We start from the raw sequence: 24,959 nt of genomic DNA, 5'->3' as shown, positions 1-24,959 counted from the left end.
GGCTGTCCTACAGGGCAAGAGGAAAAACAACACAGGTGGCAGACCCCATGTCATGACTCCTTCCCCTTCTTCTTTCCTGCCCAATAATTCCTTTATGGACAATATGGCATGATCACAGCCCACTATTTCCCTAGCAGTGTCCACAGTTTGGTAGTGGTCTTGGAGGAGAGGCAAAACATCAGGTTAACTTCAGGTCTCATTTCAACTGTACAGGGATAGCTCAGAGACCCAGGGCCCCACTCAGAGCAGCAAGAAGCCTAATCACATACCAGCCACTGAGGCCACTGTTTGCCCAGTCACTAGACAAAATTTTTGAAGAGATGAGTCACAGGTTGAGCCTCTGGATCTCAGAGACAACCAGCCCAACCCCCCTTCACAGCCTCTGTTTCATGCTCTTTGAGCTCCTGCTTGAATGCCCCTTATCCCAAAAAGCTTACTACCTCACAATGTACCCCATTTGATTTTAGAACAAATGTTCTCCTTAAGTGTAATTATGTCTTTTAAGTCATGACTAGGAGTTCCAGCCAAGATGGAGGTGTAGGTGGAAACGATTCTCTTTCTCGCACAACCAAAAGAAGAATAACACCCAATCTAAAAATAACAAACAGCCAGAAATGCCAGAAAATCAAACTGTATGGGAAATCTGACAACCAAGGAGTTAAAGAGAAACATTCATCCAGATCTATAGGAGACAGGCAGCTGAGCTGAGAGGATGCAGGGCAAGGCAGAGGACCACAGGGACAAGGCAGGGCTAGGTAAATGGGAAAAAAAGACTCAAAACTAGCTGTAAATTACTGCAGGGGTTGTCACGGCAGGAGAAACTCCTAGTCTCACATGGGAGAATTCATTAGAAAGTGGGGCTAGAGCAGAGTAAGCAAGCTGCATTGTTACAGAGCTAATACTGTCATTATATGTGGCATCTCTAGATGGCAAGTACATCAGTGGGAGATTAGGAAAACTTGTAAAATAAATTATAATTGCAGGTAAAATTAAACTTGGAAGTAGAATCATTAATATGTTGAATATACATCTGGTTACAATTCTTTGAACCATTTAAGAACATTTCTATTCTATTCTAACTCACGAGCTTTTTGCATATTGTAATTGCTAAGCCTCCTCTGTCTGAATTAAGACCGTATGTGAAGTTTAGGCTTATCCCCAAGGAGTATTTTTGTAAATTTTTAATGGTCAGGATGATGGTCTGGTCAGAAGTTGCCTCTCTCCCTAATAACATATATCATCCCTAACAATTTAGCATTTAGGATCAGATTTTCTCTCATCCTCCTCAAGCAACCAGCGATTTCTCTGTGTAGTGTACAAAATTCACTACCAGAACTTAGCACCCGCTTCTATGGAATGAGTGAACAGCCCCTTTGTATGATAAAAAATTTGTGGTTTATCTTATTTCATTTATAATTTCATCCTCTCCCTGCCCTGGATTAGTTTGAAGCCAGTCCCAGGAATCACATCATTTCATCCATAAATATTTCACCATACAACTCTAAAATATAAAGATTTTAGAAAGTTGGAAGATGGTGATGGAGTAGGAGGGAGCAGATTCCACTTCCCCCTACACACAGGAGAAAAACCTGGCTGATCTGCAGAGGAACAGAGCAAACAGCCAAAAGAACCCCGGCATATATGAAAATAAGAGATCAGAAAGTGTAGCAGACACTGAAAAACCAGAAGGTAAGGAGATGGCTGCAGGACAATAAGGTCCCAGAGACCAGCATAGGACCTGTCTGTAGTCCCAGGCCCAGCGCCTGGTGCTTGGTCTACCACAGACTCTTTGGGAGCTTTGGGCCTGCCACAGAGTCCTCAGGAGAGAGCTGGGTAAACTGCTCCCTCCCTTCCTGGCTAAGCAAAGTTTGAGCAGCACCAGGAGAAACATTGTTGCTTGAAGTGGCAGAGAAGAAAATGAAGACAAAGAGGCAAACACACAGGGGGCTTCGATCACCCTCAGAGTCTGTGGTCTCCAGATTGGGGAAGTTGAGAGCCCCGTAGTGATGCTCACTGACCCAGATAGTCACTGGTCTGGCTGAAGAATTGGGATGTACTGAGCAGCAGGCTTGAGTAGGAGGAATTTCTCAAAAAGTAAAACTGTTTGGGGGATTCTCCTGCGACAGCCACTGGGCTTATTCCCCACCCAGTCAGCCAGCAATCCTGAGTTTGCGAAGAACTCCCTGCATTGCCCCATAGCACTGGGAAGGGTTTGCACCCAAGCCCACAGAACCCAGGTGGCCTGGCCAGCTCATGCGCCCACCTGCACCCCAACCCCCAGCCATGACACCTGGGGAAAGAGCACTCTAAAGAAAACCTGGATCCCCTGACTGGGGCGCTGGGGAGAGGTGCCTAACTAGCTCTTGGGAGAGTGCTTGGAAGACTGGCTGAGTATACAAGAAAGGCCATACCAATGCCCCTCAGCCTGCTGCAGACAGCAAGACCAGAAAAACCGGTTTGCCTAGTTTGAAACCAACAAGAGGTGTTTTTTTAAGTAATCTTTTATTTTTTCTAATTTTTATTATTGTTTTATCTTTCAATACCTTTTACCTCTCTTTCCTTCTTTCTTGTTCTATTCCCCCTTCTTTTCTTTCCATTTTATCTCTTCTTCCTCCCTTCTCCTGCTGTTACTTTTTATACCTACAAGTGAAAAAAACCTGGAACTGCAAAAGTCCAACCGACCCAAAGAGGTCCAACAGTTGAGACAATGAGACAAATTTCACTTTGCTATTGCAGAGAAACTACAAACTACTGTGCATTTTTAGTATTATTTTTTCATTTTCCTTACATCTTTTATTTTAATAGTATTTTTGTATTACTCTGCTTTCTGTATAGTCTTCTTTGCTTGGTTGGCTATATTGTATGATTGGACAGGTTTCCCTACTCTCTCTTCCACATTGTATTGCTAAATTACCATCCTTCAGGTCACTTGTTTTCCTTTAGCACACTACTCAAAGTTCTATACTCCCTATTTATATTATCCAGATCACATAGATTCTGTCATATGATTGTTGCTCTAATATTATTGTAAATAATAGCTGTTCCATACCATTGTAAATACTTCACATCACCCCTCCTGGATCTTAGCTCACTTCACAGTTTTCTGAACTCTATTACTGTAGTGGTTAACTGTATTCTTTCACACACTGCACCTATTTACTATCCTTTACTCTCACCTTACCTCAGAATCTGACCTCCCACAACCTCACTGCTTTCTAGATCCAACTTACAATCCTTCCCTCCCCAATATGAGACTCATCTTCTTTCCATTCTTCCTTAAAAGTGGCTATTGGGTTGAAGACCACAGTTAACACTATACATAATCAAAGGATCTCCTATCTCTTCTCTACTGGCTGCTACACAAATATCACAGAATATTTTCCTGCTTTCATAAATTATTTTGCCCTCTCCAACTGATCACAAAAGAAAGAAGGGTAAGTGAAAGCAGTGAACACCAGGATGCCCACTAGAAATGGAAACCCAACAACAAAGGAACCACCAGCAGATAATAACAGAAGAAGGTGAAGGAGAGAGTGGAAACCACACAAACCTCAATCCAGGACCTATCTGGAAATACAATTAAACAGTGGAGAAACTATCCAGGACAGACAACTGAACAAAAGAGCAAAATAGAATCCTCAAAAACTTGTATACATGGAAGAACTAGCTTCAACGCAACCTGCTCTTACCAGCAAAACAAATTACAAGAGGAGGTAGACAGAGTGACCCTCAGTTAACCAACTGGTGGGAAGATCCCACAAAAGAAAAATCACAAAATGATTAATACACAAAGAAAAACACAGAGCCAACTTAAAGGAGAGCCCAAGACCAGTGAGCTTGGGAGATCAAGAATACACCACTAAATTTCACAGGTATTCTACCACAGAAGTTCACACCATAAACCCAGGAAGCCAGAACAGATCAATTTAAGAAGCTGAAGCTGACAAGAAGAGTCTCACAAACAATGGGAAGACAAAGAAACAATCCCCAAATGAAAGAAAAGGAGGAAGCCTCAGAAAGAATGCTAGATAAAATAGAAGCAAGCCAACTATCAGATATTGAATTCAAAGCACTGGTTATCAGGAAGTTCAAAGAGCTCACAATGAGCTACCAGAAACTGCAGGGGAGCTACAATGAACTCACTGCAAACTATATCAACATGAAAAAGGAAATAGAAATTATCAGCAAGGGCCAAGAGGAAATGAAGAATACAATTTCTGAACTGAAGAACACAGTGGAAGGAATCAAAAGCAGAATCGATGAAATCAGCAAGTTGGAGGGCAAAGTAGAAAAAAGTACCCAGAAATAGCAAGAAAATAAAAACAGGCCCAAGAAGAATGAAGAGGAATTAAGAGAAATGCAAGACGATATGAAATATAATAATGTCTGAAAAATAGGAATACCAGAAGTAGAAGAGGAAGAAGAAGGGATAGAAAACCTATTTGGAAAGGTAACGATGGAAAACTCCCCTAATTTAATGAGAGCAAAAGTCACACATCCAGGAAATACAGAAAGTCCCAATGAAGAGAAACCCAAAAAGGCCCACTTCAAGACACATCATAATTAAAATGGTAAAATTCCAAGACAAAAAGAGAATCTTAAAGGCAGCAATGGAGAAACAGGAAGTAACATACAAGGGAGCCCCAATAAAGTTAGCTGCTGACTTCTCAATGCAAATGCTCCAAGCAAGAAGAGAATGGCAAGAAATATTCCAAGTAATGACAATTAGAGACCTGAAACCAGGGCTACTTTACCCAGATAGTCTCTCAATCAAGATAGAATGCCAAATGAAGAGGTTCCAAGATAAAAGAAGTCTAGAAGAACACCCCCACTAAACCAGCTCTGCAAGAGGTGCTAAAGAAACTGCTTTAAGGAAAGGAAGGAAAAGAGAGAGATAGAGAGAAACACAGATACAAAAATGGCAATGAATAAGTACCTATCAATAATAACCTTAAACATAAATGGATTAAATGCTTCAATCAAAAGACATAGAATGCCTGAATGGATAAAAAAAACATGGCTCACACATATGCTGTCTACAAGAGACCCACCTCAGGACAAAGGACCTACACAGACTAAAAGTGAAGGGCGGGAAACAAATTTTCCAAGCAAATGGACAGAAAAAAAAACGGGGTAGCAATACTCATATTAGACAAAATAGACTTAAAAAAGGGCTATAAAAAGAGACCCAGAAGGTCACTTCATTATATACTCAAGAGAAGAATCCACCAAGAAAACATAAACATTGTAAATATATATGCACCCAACATAGAAGCACCCAAATATATAAAGAAAATCTTAGAGGACTTCAAAAAAGATATTGACAGTAACACAATTATAGTAGGGGATTTTAACACATCACTGTCAAAAATGGACAGATCTTCAAAACAAAATATTAACCAAGATATTGTGGCATTGAACAATGCCCTAGATGAAATGGGCTTAACATATATAGAGAGCCCTTAAGCCAAAAGAAGATAAATACACATTCTTTTCAAATGTGCATGAAATGTTTTCAAAGATAGACCACATGATAGGACACAAAACAAGCCTCAAAAAATTCACAAAATTTGAAATCATCCCAAACATTTTCTCCTACACAAGGAACTGTAACTACAAACCAACTCCAAGGGAAAAAATCCAAAACACTCAAAATCATAGAGATTGAATAGCATGATTCATGCTATTCATTATTAAACAATGAATTGGTCAAGAATGAAATTAGGGAAGAAATCAAAATTTGTCTGGAAACAAATGAAAATGAACACACAACAACCCAAACCTTATGGGACACAGTGAAGGCAGTCCTAAGAGGGAAGTTCATAGAAATACAGGCCGACCTAGAAAAGACAGAAATGTTTCAAACCAACAATCTAACCCTACACCTACAAGAACTCAAGGAATAACAACAAAGACAGCCTAGAGCAAGTATAAGGAAGGAAAAAACCAAGATCAGAACAGAATGAAATGACAGAGACTAAAAGCACAATTCTAAGAATCAATACATCCAGGTACTCATTTTTTAAAAAGATGAACAAAATTGACCAGCATTTAAGGAAGCTCATCAAGAAAAAAAGTGAGAGGACCCAAACAAATACAATCAGAAATTAAACAAGAGAGATTACAACTAATGCCACAGAAATACAAAGAATTGTAAGAAATTACTATAAAGAACCATATGCCAAGAAATTTGAAAACCTAGGTGAAATGGACACATTTCTAGAAAAATATAATCTTCCAAAATTCAATGAAGAAAAACCAGAAAGCCTGAACAGACCAATAACAGCTGACATAACTGAAGCAGTAATAAAAAAATTCCTGACACACAAAAGCTCTGGACCAGACGGTTTCACAGGAGAATTCTACAAAGCATTTAAGAAAGAGCTAACCCTTATCCTTCACAGAGTATTCTAAAAAATTCAAAACAATGGAAGACTCCGAAACTCTTTTTATGAAGCATCATCCTAATCCCAAAACCAGATGAAAACACAACAAAGAAAGAAAACTTCAGGCCAATATCTCAGATGAGTATAGATGCTAAAATCCTAAACAAAATATTAGAAAACTGAATCCAATAATACATTATAAAGATTATACACTATGACCAAGTGGAATTCATCCCAGGGATGCAAGGATGTTTCAATATTCACAAATCAGTAAATGTAGAACATCACATAAATAAAAGAATAGACAAAAATCACATGATCATATCAATACATGAGGAAAAAGCATTTGATAAGGTACAGCATGTGTTTGTGATAAAAAACACCCAGCAAAGTGGGAGTAGAGAGAGCATTCCTCAATATTATAAAGGCCATATGTGAGAGACCTACAGCCATCATACTCAATGGGCAAAAAATAAAATCTTTTCCACTAAGATCAGGAACAAGAAAAGGTTGTCCACTTTCACCACTTCTATTTAATATAGTATTGGAAGTTTTAGCCAAAGTGATCAGACAAGAAAAGGAAATAAAAGGCATCAAAATCAGAAAGGAAGAAACAAAACTGTCATTGTTTGCAAATGACATGACAGTGTACATGGAAAATCCTATAGACTCCACCCCAAAATTGCTAGACCTAAGAAATGACTTTGGCAAAACAGCAGGGTACAAAGTCAATATCCAGAAATAAAATGTGTTTTTGTATACCAACAATAAAATAGCAGAAGCAGGAACCAAGAAAAACATCTCATTCAATAGAGCAAAAACAAAAATAAAATATCTGGGAATAAATCTAACCAAGGAGGTAAAAGACCTGCATGCGTAAAACTACACAACACTGAAGAAAGAAATCAAGGAAGACACAAACAAATGGAAACATATACCGTGTTCATGGAGTAGAAGAATTAACATCATCAAAATGTCCATACTACCCAAAGCAAATTACAGATTCAATGCAATACCTATTAAAGTACCAATGGCATATTTCACTGACATAGAACAAACACTTCAAAAATTTATATGGAACCATAAATGATCCTGAATAGTGGCTGCAATGTTGAGAAAGAAGTACAAAGTAGGAGAGATCGCAATACCTGATACCAAACTGTACTACAAGGCCACTGTAATCAAAACAGCGTGGTACTGGCATAAAAACAGACACACAGACCAATGGAACACAACAGAGAGCCCAGAAATAAACCAAACTCTATACAGCCAATTAATATTCGACAAAGAGGGCAGCAACATAAAATGGACTAATAATAGCCTCTTCAACAAATGGTGTTGGGAATACTGGACAGCTACATACAAAAAAAAATTAAACTTGAGCACCAACTTACAATATACACCAAAACAAATTCAAGGTGTATAGAAGATATAAATATTTAAAGATTTAAATAACACCATTAAAGTCCTAGAGGAGAACATAGGCAGGAAAATCTCAGCTATTTCATGCAGCAACATTTTTACTGATATGTCCCCTAGAGCAAGGGACATAAAGGAAAGAATAAACAAATGGGATCTCATCAACACAAAAAGCCTCTGCAAGGCAAAAGAAAGCAGTATTAAAATAAAAAGAGAACCAACTGTATGGGAAAACATATTTGCCAATGATACCTCAGACAAGGGTTAAATGTTCAAAATATACAAAGAACTTTCATGACTCCACTCTAAGACAAGCAACCCAATTAAAAAATGGGCAAAAAACTTGAACAGACACTTCTTCAAGGAGGACACACAGTGGATCGAGAGTCATGTGAAAAGATGTTCAATATCACTAGCTAACAGAGACATGCAAATTAAAAACACAATGAGATACCACTTTACACTGGTCAGAATGGCCAACACGAACAATGCAACAAACAACAACTGTTGGAGAGGTTATGGAGAAGAGGGGACCCTAATTCACTGTTGGTGGGATTGCAGACTGGAACAACCATTATGGAAAACAGTATGGAATTTTCTCACAAACCTAAACATGGATCTGCCTTTTGATCCAGCAATTCCACTGCTGGGGTTGTATCTTAAGAACCCTGAAACATCAATCCAAAAGAACCTATGCACAACAATGTTCACAGCAGCACAATTTACAATAGCCAAGAGTTGGAAGCAACCTAGGTGCTCATCAGTCAATTAATGGATCAAAAAACTATGGTACATTTACACAATGGAATTCTATGCTGCAGAAAGAAAGAAGGAGCTTCTACCCTTTGCAACATCATGGATGGAGCTGTAAAGCATTATGCTGAGTGAAATAAGCCAGGTGGTAAAAGACAAATACCACATGATCTCACCTTTAACAGGAACCTAAACAAAAAAAAAACAAACAAGCAAGCAAAATATAACCAAAGACACTGAAATAGAGAACAGGCTGACAGGGACCAGAGGGGAGAGGGGAGAGAATTTCAGGGGAAAGGGGAAGAACGGTTTACAGGAACAAGTATAAAGAACACATAGAGAAAAACTAAGGGCGGTGGAAATGGGAGGGAGTGGGGAGCCTTGGGGGAGTGAGCTGGGATGGGAGAAAAAGACAGAAATCTGTACTTAAACAATAATTAAAATAAATACGTTTTTAAAAAATATAAAGATTTTAAAGAAAACATAATCATAACATCATCATCCTTCTGAAAAAATAACAGTAAGTCCAGACACTTCTAGGAAGATGGTGGTACATTGTTTGGATCTGGCTCATGTGTTGCCAAGAGGGCTTTGTAGTGTGTGACAGGATAAGTGACCTCTCCTTTGATGAGGACTCAAAGAAAAATACTCTTTTTTCACCATGAGTATCATCACCCTACAGGTGATGAAGTCGTGGGATGGATTTGCTGGAGAGCAGCTGCTAAATCATAGGTGGACTGAAGGCAAAGGCTTGGGCCAGAAGGAGAATGGCATCACACATGCACTCAGGATAAGGCTAAAGCAGGACACTCATGACTTGACCTGACCCTTCCAAGGAGTTCACAAACTACTGGTGGAACGAGCTCTTCAACAAAACTACAGCCAGCTCGGTAGTTGAAACTAGACAGTATGGAGTACAGATAAAGCACCTTTCTAAGGAAATTGCTCATCATAATCACCCCAAGCCCAACTTACTGTATCAGAAGTCGTTGAAACACCAATTCAAAAGAACCTATGCACCCCAATGTTCATAGCAGCATAATTTACAATAGCCAAGAGTTGGAAGCAACCTGGGTGCCCATCAGTCAATAAATGGATCAAAAAACTATGCTACATTTACACAATGGAATTCTATGCAGCAGAAAGAAAGAAGGAGCTTCTACCCTTTGCAACGGCATGGATGGAACTGTAAAGCATTATGCTGAGTGAAATAAGCCAGATGGTGAAAGACAAATACTATATGATCTAACCTTTAACAGGAACCTAAACAACCAAGCAAACAAGCAAACAAACTATAATCAAAAACACTGAAATAGAGAACAGGCTGACAGTGCCCAGAAGGGAGAGGGGAGGGAATTTCAGGGGGAAAGGGGAAGGATTTATAGGAACAAGTATAAAGGACACATGGACAAAAACTAATGGGGGTGGAAATGGGAGGGAGGTGGGGAGCACTGGAGGGATGAGCTGGGATGAGAGTAAAGGACAGAAAAACGTAGTTGAACAACAATTAAATAAATACAAAACTAAAGACATTGTACTTAAAAAAAAAACTCTCTGAAGATGGCTACATTGACGTCAGATAGGGAGAAGCCAGACAAAGACTTGGAAAGCTACAGTGATGGCAACAACCAGGGGCCTCCAAAAATGTGAGACTTTCTCCCTGGCTGGTGTAGTTCAGTAGATTGAGAGTGGACCTGTTGACTAAAGGGTTGCTGGTTTGATTCTCAGTCAGGGCACATGCCTGCATTGTGGGCCAGGTACCCAGTAAGGGATGTGCAAGATACAACCACACATTGATGTTTCTTTCTCTCTCTCTCCTTCCCTTCCTCTCTTTATAAAAATAAAAATAATTATTTTTTCCTTTTTTTATTTAATTATTTTTCAAGTACAGTTTTCTGTCTATTACTCCCATCCCATCCCACCCCCATGCTTCCCCGTCTCTCCCATTTTCACCCTTCTCAGTTGTTGTACATGTACCCTTTATATATGTTCCTCTAAATCCCTCCCCTATTTCCCCTGAAATTTCCTCCCCTCTCCCCTCTGGTCACTGTCAGCCTGTTCTCTATTTCAGTGTTTTTGGTTATAGTTTGCTTGCTTGTTTGCTTGGTTGTTTAGGTTCCTGTTAAAGGTGAGATCATATAGTATTTGTCTTTCACCGTCTGGCTTATTTCACTCAGCATAATGCTTTACAGTTCCATCCATGATGTTGCAAAAGGTAGAAGCTCCTTCTTTCTTTCTGCAGCATAGAATTCCATTGTGTAAATGTAGCATAGTTTTTTGATCCATTTATTGACTGATGGGCACCCAGGTTGCTTCCAACTCTTGGCTATTGTAAATTGTGCTGCTATGAACATTGGGGTGCATAGGTTCTTTGGGATTGGTGTTTCAGGGTTCTTGGGATACAATTCTAGCAGTGGAATTGCTGGGTCAAAAGGAAAGTCCAATTTTAGTTTTCTGAGAAAATTCCATACTGTTTTCCATAATGGTTGCTCCAGTCTGCAATTCCACCAACAGTGGACCAGAGTCCCCTTTTCCCCACACCCTCTCCAACATTTGTTCTTTATTGCTTTGTTTATGATAGCCATTCTCACCGGTGTAAAGTGGTATCTCATTGTGGTTTTAATTTGCATCTCTCTGATAGCAAGCGATATTGGGCATCTCTTCATGTGTCTCTGGATCCTCTGTATGTCATCCTTGGAGAAGTGTCTGTTCAAGTCCTTTCCCCATTTTTTAATTGGGTTAGTTGTCTTCATAGAGTGAAATCATGTGAGTTCTCTGTATATTTTGGAGATTAAACCTTTGTCTGAGGTATCATTGGCAAATATGTTTTCCCATACAGTTAGTTGTCTTTTTATTTTAAAGCTGTTTTCTTTAGCTGCGCAGAAGTTTTTATTTTGATGAGATCCCATTTGTTTATTCTTTCCTTTATATTCCTTGCTCTAGGGGACATATCAGTAAAAATGTTGCTGCGTGAAATATCTGAGATTTTCCTGCCACTGTTCTCCTCTAGGACTTTAATGGTGTCACGGCTTATATTTAAGTCTTTTATCCACCTTGAATTTATTCTGGTGTATGATGTAAGTTGGTGCTCGAGTTTCATTTTTTTGCATGTAGCTGTCCAGTTCTCCCAACACCATTTGTTGAAGAGGCTATCTTTACCCCATTTTATGTTACTGCCCCCTTTGTCGAATATTAATTGACTGTATAGAGTTGGGGTTATTTCTGGGTTCTCTATTCTGTTCCATTGGTCTATGTGCCTGTTTTTATGCCAGTACCAGGCTGTTTTGATTACAGTGGCCTTGCAATACAGTTTGATATCAGGTATTGGGATCCCTCCTACTTTGTTCTTCTTTCTCAACATTGCAGCCACTATTCGGGATCGTTTATGGTTCCATATAAATTTTTGAAGTGTTTGTTCTATGTCAGTGAAATATGCCATTGGTACTTTAATAGGTATTGCATTGAATCTGTAAATGCTTTGGGTAGTAGGGGCATTTTGATGATGTTAATTCTTCTACTCCATGAACATGGTATATGTTTCCATTTGTTTGTGTCTTCCTTGATTTCCTTCTTCAGTGTTGTGTAGTTTTCTGCATGTAGGTCTTTTACTTCCTTGGTTAGATTTATTCCCAGCTATTTTATTTTTGTTTTTGCTATATCGAATGGGATTTTTTTCTTGATTTCTGCTCTGCTGATTCATTGTTAGTATACAAAAACGCCTTTGATTTCTGGATATTGACTTTGTAACCTGATGTTTTGCCAAATTCATTTATTAGTTCGAGCAGTTTTTTGGTAGAGTCTATAGGATTTTCCATGTACACTATCATGTCATCTGCAAACAATGACAGTTTTGTTTCCTCCTTTCCAATTTGAATGCCTTTTATTTCCTTTTATTACCTAATCGCCGAGGCTAAAACTTCCAATACTATTTTAAATAGAAGTGGCGAAAGTGGACAGCCTTGTCTTGTTCCTGATCTTAGTGGAAAAACTTTTATTTTTTGCCCATTGAGTATGATGTTGGCTGTAGTTCTTTCATATATGGCCTTTATTATATTGAGGAATGCTCCCTCTATTCCCACTTTTCTGAGTGCATTTATCATAAATGGATGTTGTACCTTATCAAAAGCTTTTTCTGCATCTATTGATATGACCATCTGGTTTTTGTTTTTGCTTTTGTTTATGTAGTATATTACATTTACTGATTTGCGGATATTGAACCATCCTTACATGCCTGGGATGAATCCCACTTGGTCGTGGTGTATGATCTTTGTGATGTATTGTTGGATGCGATTTGCCAATATTTTGTTGAGGATTTTAGCATCTATAATCGATAACTTTATTATAACTTTATAAGCAATAAATGATATTTGTCCTAAAACTTTAGGCCAATATCATTCATCAGCGACATTGGCCTAAATTTTTCTTTCTTTGTTGTGTCTCTATCTGGTTTTGGAATTAGGATGATGCTGGCTTCATAAAAAGAGTTGGGGAGTTTCCCATCATTTTGGATTTTTGGAATAGTCTGTGAAGAATAGGGGTTATCTCTTCCTTCAATCCTTTGTAGAATTCTCCTGTGAAACCATTTGGTCCGGGGCTTTTGTGTGATGGGAGTTTTTTGATTACTGCTTCAATTTCATCTGCTGTTATTGGTCTGTTGAGGCTTTCTACTTCTTCTTCATTGAGTTTTTGAAGATAATCTTTTTCTAGAAATGTGTCCATTTCACCTAGGTTTTCAAATTTCTTGGCATACAGTTCTTCATAGTAATTTCCTACAATCCCTTCTATTTCTGTGGTATCAGTTGTAAAAAATAAATACTTTTTAAAGCTGAGACTTTATTTTAGCCCTGGGATCAGAAAAGTGCCAGGTCCTTAACAGGAGCCCAGTGTTGAAAGAATGTTTTAGGGGGAGGAGAGAAAGGTCAAGCTCTTCTACCAGATGTTTGTAATTCCTGACTTCTCCCCCAACTCTCCAACAGTCTGACTGATGAGATGTTGCTCCAAGCCTGTGAAAGGTGCCTGTGAGAGCACACAAGGCTGCCCCTCTTGGGACTACAGTGAAGGCTAAGCTTACTCAGTTGGAAGCTCAGGAGCAGGCCTTCCTGGATCAGCTCAAAGGCCAGCATCCTGAGATCTCTCAATTGCAGTGTGAGTGCAAGTTTCTTTAAAAAGAGAGAGAGAGAGAAAGAAGCAGAAAAAGAAGGAAGAGGCTACAGCAATTGAAAGCAATGCAGAAAAGGAGTACCCAGAGCACACTGATTAGGAAAAGCAAGAAGAAGAGAAGACAACATCAAGAAGTAAAGGTCACAGATGAAAGAGAAGGAATAATCATATGGTGATGAGGAAGAAGCCACAGGAACAAAAGATCTTGGAAAACTGAAGAGCAGAGAACAAACTGAGCAGTGCTCCCAGTAAAGAAAGAAAAAGAAGAGGCGGAACTATGAAAAGAAGCTGAGGGTCTTAGATAACAGAGGAGGTAAAGAGGCTCTAGGCAGTGTTAGAACAGAGGTATAGAGCCAAGTACACACTAATCCTTGCAGCAGAAGCAGGAGGCAGCAGCATGATGAGGAAGAACACAGAGGATAAATAAGTTGAGGCTGCTGTAGATAGTGGGACCTGGGAAGCAGAAAGAAGACAATGCAGTGATAAGAAAAGCAAAAGCTAGAAAAGACAGCAGCACCAAGAGGAGTATGTCTTGGCTATAAGGAATGAATATGATGGGGTGGCACTAGGGAGAGCTCAAGCAGCACAGGGAAGAGTAGGAGGCAGCTGCAAGCAGAGGAGAAAAAATCCAGAGTCAGCACTGACCAGAGGGTGGGGGGGGGGAAGAAGAGAGACTGAAGGTCAGGTCAGGGTGAGCTCAATAGATTTTTTTCAGTTGTTGAAGCCTCAGAGACCTGAGCTGATGCAGGGCTCCTGAACACTCCCAGTGAAGAGTCCTTACTGGGAAAAAACAGAGCTCTATAATACCAGCCTGCTGAGAGGACAGCGGTATCACCATACTTTAATTGAGGGAGTGGGCATCTTCTCCTTTGCAGCTTCTGACCCAGAGATCATGAACACAAGTGCCAGTAGGAGCCAGGTAGCCAAGGGACGGGGAGTGCTGAAGGCTGTGGTAACAGGAATGCAGATACCCTTTGGAATGGGTATCCTTGCTAAAATAACCTGGAAATGTAGACTTATGTGGTATGTCTTGTTTTGTCTGGTTTTGAATATTATGAAGCTAAGTAGGTCTATGAGCTGGTTTCTAACACTATAGCAAATGATTCAATAAATGTCAGCTTGGACTCCTGCCCTAAAAATTAAAAATAACTCTTTCATATCAGCAATTATCCAGGCAGTATGTGAATTGCCCTGATTGTCTCATAAATTTTAAGTGTGTTTGAATTGGGGTTCAAACGAGACCCCCATATTAACATTGACTACCGTGTCTCTTAAACCTTCCAAGTAAGTCCATTTTGATAGAGTAGGCAATTAGACAGACATGAGCAGAGTAGGAACCATATAGGCCAGATAAAGAAGGTCACCAGAGCAGAAATACCTGGGGGGCCTAGCAACAAGCAAAATTGGGAACAGAAGTATTGCAGTGTGGAGCCTCACTCCCCAAGGCAACCTTTCCACCCCTAGCATATTGCTGGTCATGTGGTTTAGATCTCGACCTTTTATATTACTGGTCATTCCTCCCCTGGCATATTGCTAGTTGTGTGGTTTAGACACCCTTAGAGAAGAAACCAGGGGACCAAAGAAGAACCTCATATGACTCCCATACAAGCCTTTGAACAATTCCCTTAAACATTAAGCCTCAGGGCAATGAGGTTCAGATCCCCATTGAATAATCTTATGAATATAGCTTCTAGTTTGTTAATTATGAAGACAGAGTTTTAGTCAAACTAGAGGTGACATTCAAGCTTCAGTTATGTTTCAACTCCAGGTCCAATAAAACAGCAAAACCAGAAAGGGATGACATGGCTGATATCAGAACCAGCTGTGATGACTAGTGGCCACCTACTCCAGCACCAACAAATCAGTGGAGAGCATGACCCTGAGAGGACACAACTGGAAAGCTGAGGCCTACCCTAAAATCCACACTTTTATAGAAGCAATTAAAAACCCTCCAGAATTCAGTTCTCTCTTTCTTAGGCCTGCAACTACCCATCCCATTCCTTCCTCAGGCATGCTCTCCTCTCTCTTTTTCACTTCCTCAGTGTTTCTCAATGTCTTTCACTCTCTCTTCATCTCCCTCCCTCTTTCTATTTTTTATTGTTTCTCAAGTACAGTTGTCTCCATTTACCTCCCAAGCACTCCACCTAGCACCACCTATCCCCACCTCGCACCCTTGATCTTAGCCCCCTTTGGCTTTGTCAATGTGTCCTTTAAACATGTTCATTGATGACCCCTCCCTTTCTTCCCCCAAAATCCCACTCTGGTCACCATCACTTTGTTCTTTATTGCCATGTCTCTGGTTCTATTTTGCTCATTTGTTTGTTTTGGTGATTAGGTTTCACTTACAGGTGAGATCACATGGTATTTAACTTTCACCGCCTGGCTTATTTCACTTAGCATGATGCTCTCCAGATCCATCCATGCTGTCTCTCTTTTTTTCCCTGATGAGTCTGCTTAAAGCTTTCTCAATTTTGTTTATGTTTTCAAAGAACCAACTCCTGCAGTTTTTGATCTTTTGAATTGTTCTTTTAGTCTCCATGCCCTTTAAACCTGCTCTGATCTTTTTTTTATTGTGATTCAAGTACAGTTGTCTCTATTTTCACCACACCACACCCTCCACCCCACCCATAACCACCTCTCACCCTGGAGCCTACCCCTTTGCCTTTGTCCATGTGTCCCTTATATATGTTCCCTTATGCATCTTCCCCTACTATCCACTATTATCTCCCTACCCCTTCCTCTCTGGTTACTATCAGTTTGTTCTTTATTTCAATGTCTCTGGTTGTATTTGCTTACTTGTTTTCTTTTTTGTTGATTAGGTTCCACTTATAAGCGAGATCATATGCTATCTGTCTTTCACCACATGGCTTTTTTCAGTTATCATAATGCTCTCCAATTCCATCTATGGTGTTGCAGAGGGTAGGAGCTCCTTCTCTCTCTCTCTCTCTCTCTCTCTCTCTCTCTCTCTCTCTCTCTCTCTTTCTCTCTTTCTTTCTTTCTTTCTTTCTGCAGTGTAGTATTCCATTGTGTAAAGGTAGCATAATTTTTGATGCACTCGTTTACTGAGTTCCTGGGCATTTAGGTTGTTTCCAGCACCTGACTATTTTTATTTGTGTTGCTATGAACATTGGGGTATATAGGTTCTTGTGAATTGGTGTGTCAGGATCCTTAGTGTATAATTCCTTAGGCTATTTCTGGGTCAAAAGGCAGTTCCAGTTCCATTTTTTTTCTGAGGAAATTCCAAACTGTTTTCCACAGTGGCTGCTCAAGTCTGCATTCCCACTAAGAGTACACTAGGGTTATCTTTTCTCTACAAACTCTCCAACACTCTATTGTTGATTTATTTATGATGGCCATACTCACCAGTGTGAAGTGGTATCTCTGTGGTTTTAATTTGCATCTTTCTGATGGCTAGGGATGCTGAGCATGTTTTTATATGTCTCTGGACCCTCTGTATGTCCTCCTTGGAGAAGTGTCTGTTTCAGTCTTATGCCCATTTTGTAATTGGGTTGTTTTTCTTCCTGGAGTGGAGTCCTATGAGTTCTTCATCTATTTTGGAGATCAAATCCTTGTTTGAAGTATCATTGGCAAATACATTTTCCCATATGGCTGGTTCTCTTTTCATTTTAATGCTGTTTTGTTTAGCCATGGAGCTTTTTATTTTGATGAGATCTCATTTGTTTATTATTTCCTTTAGGTCCCTTGTTCGAGAGAACATATTGGTGAAAGTATTGCTGTGTGGCATATCTGAGATTTCCTGGTTATGTTCTCCTCTAGGACTTTTATGCTGTCATGACTTATATTTAACTCTTTTATCCACCTTGAATTTATTTTTCTGTGTGGTGTAAGTTGGTGATTGAGTTTCATTTTCTTGCATTTACCTGTCCAGATCCCCAACACCATTTGTTGAACAGGCTATTTTTACTCCATTTTATGCTTTTACCCCATTTGTCATATACTAATTGATCATAGAGACTTGGGGTTCTCTATTCTCCTCCATTGGTCTATGTGTCTGTTCTTATGCCAGTACAAGCCTGTTTTGATTACAATGGCCTTATAATATAGTTTGATATAATGTATTGTGATCCCTCCCACTTTGTTCTTCTTTCTTAAAATTGCTGCGCCTATTTGGGGTTCTTTATGGTTCCATATACATTTTTGAAATGTTTATTCTATATTTTCAAAATATGTCATTGGTATTTTAATGGGCATTGCATTGAATCTATAAATTGCCTTGGGGAATATGGACATTTTGATGATGTTGATTCTTCCCATCCATGAACTCAGTATTAGCTTCCATTTATTTGTGAGTACAGGTATTTCACCTCCTTTGTAGATTTTATTTTTACACACATTATTTTTCTTGCTGCTATACCAATGGAGTTTTTTTTCAATGATTTCTTATTCTGATTTTTCATTGGTGGTGTATAAAAATGCCTTTGACTTCTAAATATTGACTTTGAACCCTGCTGTTTTGCCAAACTCACTTATTAGGTTGAGTGATTTTTTGGTGGAGTCAATAGTGTTTTCTGTGTATGTCAACAAATCATCTTCAAACAGTGAATTTTACTTCCTTCTTTCCAATTCTAATGCCTTTTGTTTGTGTTTTTTTTATTTGATTGCTGTGGCTAGGACTTCCAATACTATGTTCAATAGAAGTGGTGAAAGTGGACATCTTTGTATTGTTCCTGTTCTTCATGAGAAAGCTTTTAGTTGTTTCCCATTGAGTATGATGTTGGCTGCAGGTCTCTTTTATATGACCTTTGTTATGTGGAGGTATGCCCCCTCTATTTCCATTTCACTGAGTGTTTTTATCATAAGTGGGTGCTGTACCTTATTAAATGCTTTTTCAGCATGTTTGATATGATCATGTGATTTTTGTCTTTCCTTTTGTTTATATGATGCATTACATTTACTGATTTGCAAATGTTGTATCATCCTTGCATCCCTGGGATGAATCCCACTTGATCATGGTGTATCATCTTTTTAATGTATTGCTCAAGGCCATTTGCCAATATTTTGTTGAGAATATTAACATCTATGTTCATCAGCAATGTTGGCCTTAAGTTTTCTTTCTTTGTTGTTTCTTATCTATTTTTTTAATTGGGATGATGCTGGCATTATAAAAAGGATTTGGCAGTCTTCCCTCTTCTTAGATTTTTTTGAATAGTCTGAGAGGCACAGGGATTACCTCTTCCTTAAAAGTTTTATAAAATTCTCCTCTGAATTTATCTCGTCCAGAGATTTTGTGTGCCAAGCGTTTTTTGATGACTGCTTCAATTTCCTCAGCTGTAATTTGTCTATTCAGGTTTTCTGCTTCTTCTTCATTCAGATTTGGGAGATTATATTTTTCTAGGAATTTGTCCATTTCACCTAGGTTTTCAAATTTCTTGGCATATAGTTGGTTAACAGTAATTTCTTATAATTATTTGTATTTCTGTGGCATCAGCTGTAATCTTTCTTTTTTCATTTCTGATTTTGTTTATTTGGGTCCTCTCTTTTTTTTTCTTGATGAGTCTGCTTAAAGGCTAATCAATTTGTTTACCTTTTCAAAGAATCAACTGCTGGGTTTATTGATCATTTGGGTTGTTGTTTCAGTCTCTATGGCATTTAACTCTTTTCTGATCTTTATTATTTCCTTCTACTCACTCTGGTCTTTCTTTGTTCTTGTTCCTCCAGTTCCGGTAGAGGTAAGGTTAGGATGTTTATTTGAAATGTTTCTATTATTTTTAGGTAGGACTGCATTTTATGTAATTCACTCTCAGGACTGCCTTCTCTGAGTCCCTTATGTTTTTGACTGTTGTGTGTTCATAATATTTGTTTCCAGAAATTTTTTGATTTCTTCTTGATCTCATTTTTATATCATCAATTGTTTAATAGCATGCTATTCAATCTGCATGAATTTGAGTGTTTTTGAGATTTTCCTTGAGGTGGGTTTCTAGTTTCAGGCCTTTGTGGTCCAAGTAACTGCTTGATGTAATTTCAATTTTCTTTCATTTGTTGAGGATGGTTTTGTGTCCTATCATGATGTGATCTATCTTTGAAAATATTCCATGTGCATTTGGAAAGAATGTGTATTTTGCTTCTTTGGGATGAAGGGCTCTCTCTATATATCAGTTAAGTCCATTTCATCTAGGGCATTGTTCAATGCCACGATGTCGTCATTGGTATTTTGTTTGAAAAATCTATCTATTTTTGACAGTGGGTTGTTAAAGTCCCCTGGTATAAGTGTGTTGCCATCTATATATTTTTGAAGTCTTCCAAGATTTTCCTCATGTACTGAGTGCTCCTATGTTGGGTTCATATATGTTTATAAAGTTTATGTCTACTTGGGGAATTCTTCCCTTGGTTATTACAAAGTCTTCTTCTGGGTCTCTTTTTATGGCCTTTGTTTCAAAGTCTGTTTTTTTTTCTGATATAAGTATTGCTACCCTGGCTTTTTACTTTTCTCCATTTGCTTGGAATGTTTTTTCCAACCCTTCACTTTCAGTGTGTGTAGATCTTTTGTTCTGGAGTGGGTCTTCTGTAGACAGCCTAGGTGTGAGTCATTTTTCTTATTCCTTCAGCTACCTTATGTTTTTTAATTGGAGTATTTAATACATTTACATTTAAGATTATTATTGATAGGTACTTATTCATTTTCCTTACTCTGTACATTTTTTCCTCTGCCTCTCACTATTTTTCTTCTTCCTCTTAAAAATGGTCTTTTTAACATAACTTGCAGTGCTGGTTTGGTGGAAGTGTATTTTTTCTTTATCTGGGAAATTACTTACTCTACCTCCATTTTAATTGAGAGGTTTACTGGGAAGAATAGTCTTGGTTTCAGGCCTTTGCTTTTCATTATTTGGAATATTTTTGCCATTCTCTCCCTGCCTAAAGTATGTCTGTTGAGAAATCAGCTGCCAGCCTTGTCTGAGCCCCCTTGTGTGTTACTTCTGGTTTCTCCCTTGCTTTTAGTATTTTCTCTTTGTCTTTAAAACTTGACATTTTAATTATGATGTGTCTTGGAATAGGCCTCTTTGGGTTCATCTCTATTGGGATCCTCTGTGCTTCCTGTACTAGGGTGGTTTTACACCTCTCGGAGTTAGGGAATTTTCTGCCATTATTTTTTCAAACAGGGTTTCTACCCCTTGCTCCTTTCCTTCTCATTCTTCTCAACTGGTATTCCCATGATTCTAATATTGTTCACTTCATGTTGCCTTGGAGTTTCCTTAAGATATATTCATATTTTTTAGTCTTTTATATGCAGCTGCTCTACCTGGGTATTTCTATCTCCTTGTCCTCATTAATTTTGTTCTCAGCTCACTAAGTCTGTCCTCAGTTTCATCCATACTGCTTGTAATTCTAGGGTATTTTTATTCAGATATTGTATCCTTCATTTTATCCTGGTTCTTGGTTATGGTTTCCATTTCCTTTTTCATAGTATTGTAGTTACCACTCAGTTCCTTGTGGTTTTCAGTGAGTTCCTTGAGAATCCTTATAACCACTCTGTTGAATTCTTCATCCAATAGTTTGCTTTTTCCCATTACATTTAGCTCTTTTACTGGGGAATCTTCCATTCCTTTTTACTGGTGGTCCTTTCTTTGTCTCCCTATTTTAGGTGATTATTTTTGTTTGTTTCTGTGGTCTCCAAAGTTCTGCTTTGCCAGTTGTCTTCATAGGGTCAACTTCTGTGGCAGTAATTTGTGGGACTCAGTGGCTCAGTCTTTTTGATCTCCTTGTCTGGATGCTGTGGGTTGCCCTTTTTTCTGTTTATGTGGGCTCGCTTTTTGTAATTGGGCTTTACATGTGGGTGCCTCCTTTGTTGATGGGTTCTCTTCTTCAGTGGGTTTACTGGTATTCACAACTCCCACCTTGTCTTCTATGCTGTTGTACATGTGGTTAACAAAGCAGTATTACCAGACCACCAAACATATGCCAGCAAAAAGAACCCCCTACCATCAGCAGTCTCAACCACAATAGAACTAAGACTAATACATCTGAAGAGGTATTGGAGATATTATATGCTATGACAAAGAGAATGTGAGATTATTAGAAGAGGGGAAAATGTTATTGTGTGGCAAAAGAGAGGAGAGTTTATAAGAGTTGGGATGGAACCAACGAGAAGAAAGGGAGACAGCAAAATTTACAACATAAGTAAAACACAAAAGGGTGGTGGAAAAAATGATGTAAGAAGAAGGAAGAGGACTTCCAGCCAAGATGGAGGCATAAGTAGACACACTATGCCTTTTTGCAAAACCAAAATAAGGGCAACAACAATTTAGAAACAAAATAATAACCAGAACTGACATAAAATTGAACTATATGGAAGTCAGACAGCCAAGGAGTTAGACACATTCATCCAGACCAATAGGTGGGGTGGAGTCAAGTAGCTGAGCAGAGAGGGGCCACGGCCCAAGAAGTAGTGACACTGGGTGTGCAAGGCACCCTGGGCATGCAAGATGGCAGCAGGGGGACCCTGGGTGTGAGGTGGCAATGAGCAGACCAAGCGAGGCAGCAATTGTGAAGCAAGGCACTGTGTGTAAGGTGGCTGGCTGACCGGGCAGTGGTCCTACATTCGTGTGCAGATAAACCAGGCAGAAACTGGGGCGTGAGACAGACTGTGCAACCCAGGGTCTCAGTGCTGGGAAATAAAGCCTCAAAACACTGATTGAAAACCCATGAGGGGGTTGAGGTGCAAGGAGAGACTTCCAGTCTCACAGGAAAGTTCATTGGAGAGACCCTCAAAGTCCTAGAATGTACACAAGCCTATCTACATGGGAATCAGCACAATAATGGCCCAGTTTTCTTGGGGGAAGCAGTGGAAGAGACTGAGGTCTGACAGAGAGCAGAGCAAGCACCATTGTTTCCTCTCTGCCTCCACCCCTACATACAGTATCACAATCAAGCAACTGGGTTGCCCTACCCTTGTGAACACCTAAGGCTCTGCCCCTCGTGCATAACAGGCAGAGCAAGACAAAAAAAAATGGCCCAAATGAAAGAACAGATCAAAGCTCCACAGCAAATACAACTAAGTGACAAAGTAATAGCTAACCTATCAGATGCACAATTCAAAGCACTGGTGATCAGGATACTCACAGAATTGGTTGAATTTGGTTGCAAATTAGATGAAAAAATGAAGGTTACACTAAGTGAAATGCACAGGGAATCAATAGTGATGGGAAGGAAATTGGGACTCAAATCAATAGAGTGGATGAGAAGAAAGAAAGATACAACCAAACAGAAAAGAAGGAAAAAAATATAATTTTTTTAAAATGAGGAGAGGCTTAGGAACTTCCAGGACATCTTTAAACATTCCAACATCCAAAGGGGGAAGAGGAAGAACAACAAGTGGAAAACTTATTTGAACAAATAATAAAGGAGAACTTCCCCAATCTGGCAAAGGAAATAGAGTTCTAGGAAGTCCAGGAAGCTTAGAGAAGCTTCCCAAAAGTTGGACCCAAGGAGGAACACACCAAGGCACATCATAATTACATTACCCAAGATAAAAATGAAGGAGAGAATCCTAGAAGCAGCAAGAGATAAGGAAACAGTTACCTATAAAGAAGTTCCCATCAGACTGTCAGCTGATTTCTCAAAAGAGACCTTACAGGCAAGAAGGGGCTGGAAAGAAGTATTCTGGGTCATGAAAGGCAAGGACCTACATCCAAGATTGCTCCATCCAGCAAAATTTTCATTGAGAATGGAAGGACAGATAAAGTGCTTTTCAGATAAGGTCAAGTTAAAGGAGTTCATCATCACCAAGCCCTTATTATATGAAATGTTAAAGGTACTTATCTAAGAAATAGAAGATAAAAAATATGAACAATAAAAGGACATCAAACTCACAGTTACTAACAACTACACCTAAAACAAACTCAAACTAATTGGACAGCTAGATAAGGAGCAGAGCCACAAAAATGAAGATCATATGGAGGGATAGCAACAGGGGAGGGGGGAAAGGTACAGAGAATAAGTAGCATAGAGGGTAGGTAGAAAATAGACAGGTGGAGGGCAAGAATAGTATAGGAAATGTAGAAGCTAAAGAACGTAATACACATGAACATGAACTAAAGTGGGGAAATGTGGGTGGGAGAGAGTGTGCAGTGTGGTGTGGAATGAATGGGAGGAAATGGGACAACTGTAATAGCATAATCAATAAAATATATTTAATAAAAAAGAAGAGGGAAGAGTATACAATGAGATTTGATGTAAAATTCAAAAGGTACTGGACCAACCTCAGCAGAATTGCAGAAAACCTGCAGAAGGGTTGATAGCAATGCCAGATGAATGAAATTTAATAAAGTTGAAATGGGAATAAGAATATTTAGGAAAAACAAAAAGTGAATATAAGGTATTTACAGCAAAGAAAAATTATTTTGAGAAGATAGGGGAAGCAAACTAATAAGAGTAAGGAATAAAGAAAGCCCAGGTTGAGAGAGGGGAAGATAGAAAGAGAGAAAGAATAAAAGGCAAAAGAGAAAATAATGAGAAGACACTTAAATTTCTCTGATACTGTCTCAGCCTGTGACTACCATCCCAGCCACAACTGAGGTACACTGTTGGCTGTGTTTCTCTTATTGTGTCTTTATCCTCCCAGCAACTTCAAGGGTTAAGGTCTCTCCTGGTGCAGGTCTGTGACTTCCCTTCTCTGGGAGGGAAGGGATCCTCTAAGTTTCAATCACTAACCCAGCTCTCCTCCAATGCTCCTGGCACAGCCTCACTCTTTGGTGCAGTGTTCAGGACTCTCCTGTTGGTCTACAAAATCTTTTTTTAAGATTTTTATTTATTTATTTTTAGAGGGAAAGGGAAGGAGAGTGGAAGAGAAATATCAATGTATGGTTGCCTCTCATGTGTACCCTGCCAGGAACTGGCCTGTAGCCCAGGCATGTGCCCTGACTGGGAATCGAACCATGATCCTTAGGTTCACAGGCCCACACTCAATCCACCAAACTACACCAGCCAGGGTTACAAAATATTTTTACAACCCATTTTTAAGCTTCCTCTGCAACCTTTGGCTTCCAAACCTCATATCAGCTGGGGTTCATATCAGCTTGGGTGTACGAGCAAGTGTGTTCACCTCCTACTTACCTTGCTGCCATCTTCCCTGCTCCCACAACTTTCCTCCCCCTTTCTTCCCTCAAGTTGTATGTCTTTGCTTTCTTTCTCCTAAGCTCCAAGGGCACTTCTCTTGCCTCTGTAAATTGTTTTCTGAGTCCACACAGCTCAGCTGGGTCACTTCTACCTCTGTGTCTTTCTAAA

At 39.2% G+C, this 24,959-nt stretch overlaps 1 protein-coding gene across 1 annotated transcript; it reads left to right on the top strand.

The window, feature by feature from the left end:
* The first annotated feature begins 9,147 nt into the window (after positions 1–9,147).
* Positions 9,148–14,405, top strand: GPATCH4 (G-patch domain containing 4). The gene is given in 10 exon segments (XM_037055794.1): positions 9,148–9,377; positions 9,379–9,543; positions 10,088–10,204; positions 13,535–13,571; positions 13,574–13,714; positions 13,717–13,811; positions 13,813–13,882; positions 13,884–14,125; positions 14,127–14,274; positions 14,277–14,405. Coding segments are annotated over 10 exon segments (1,293 nt in total). The 5' UTR covers positions 9,148–9,219; the 3' UTR covers positions 14,397–14,405.
* Positions 14,406–24,959: the final 10,554 nt, after the last annotated feature.

This window comes from Sturnira hondurensis, unplaced genomic scaffold (genome assembly GCF_014824575.4).
Source record: "Sturnira hondurensis isolate 20B ecotype Veracruz unplaced genomic scaffold, ASM1482457v3 Scaffold0008729, whole genome shotgun sequence".
Lineage (NCBI taxonomy): Eukaryota > Metazoa > Chordata > Mammalia > Chiroptera > Phyllostomidae > Sturnira > Sturnira hondurensis.
The sequence above is the reverse complement of the archived record's forward strand: the minus strand, read 5'-3'. Positions and strand labels throughout refer to the sequence as shown.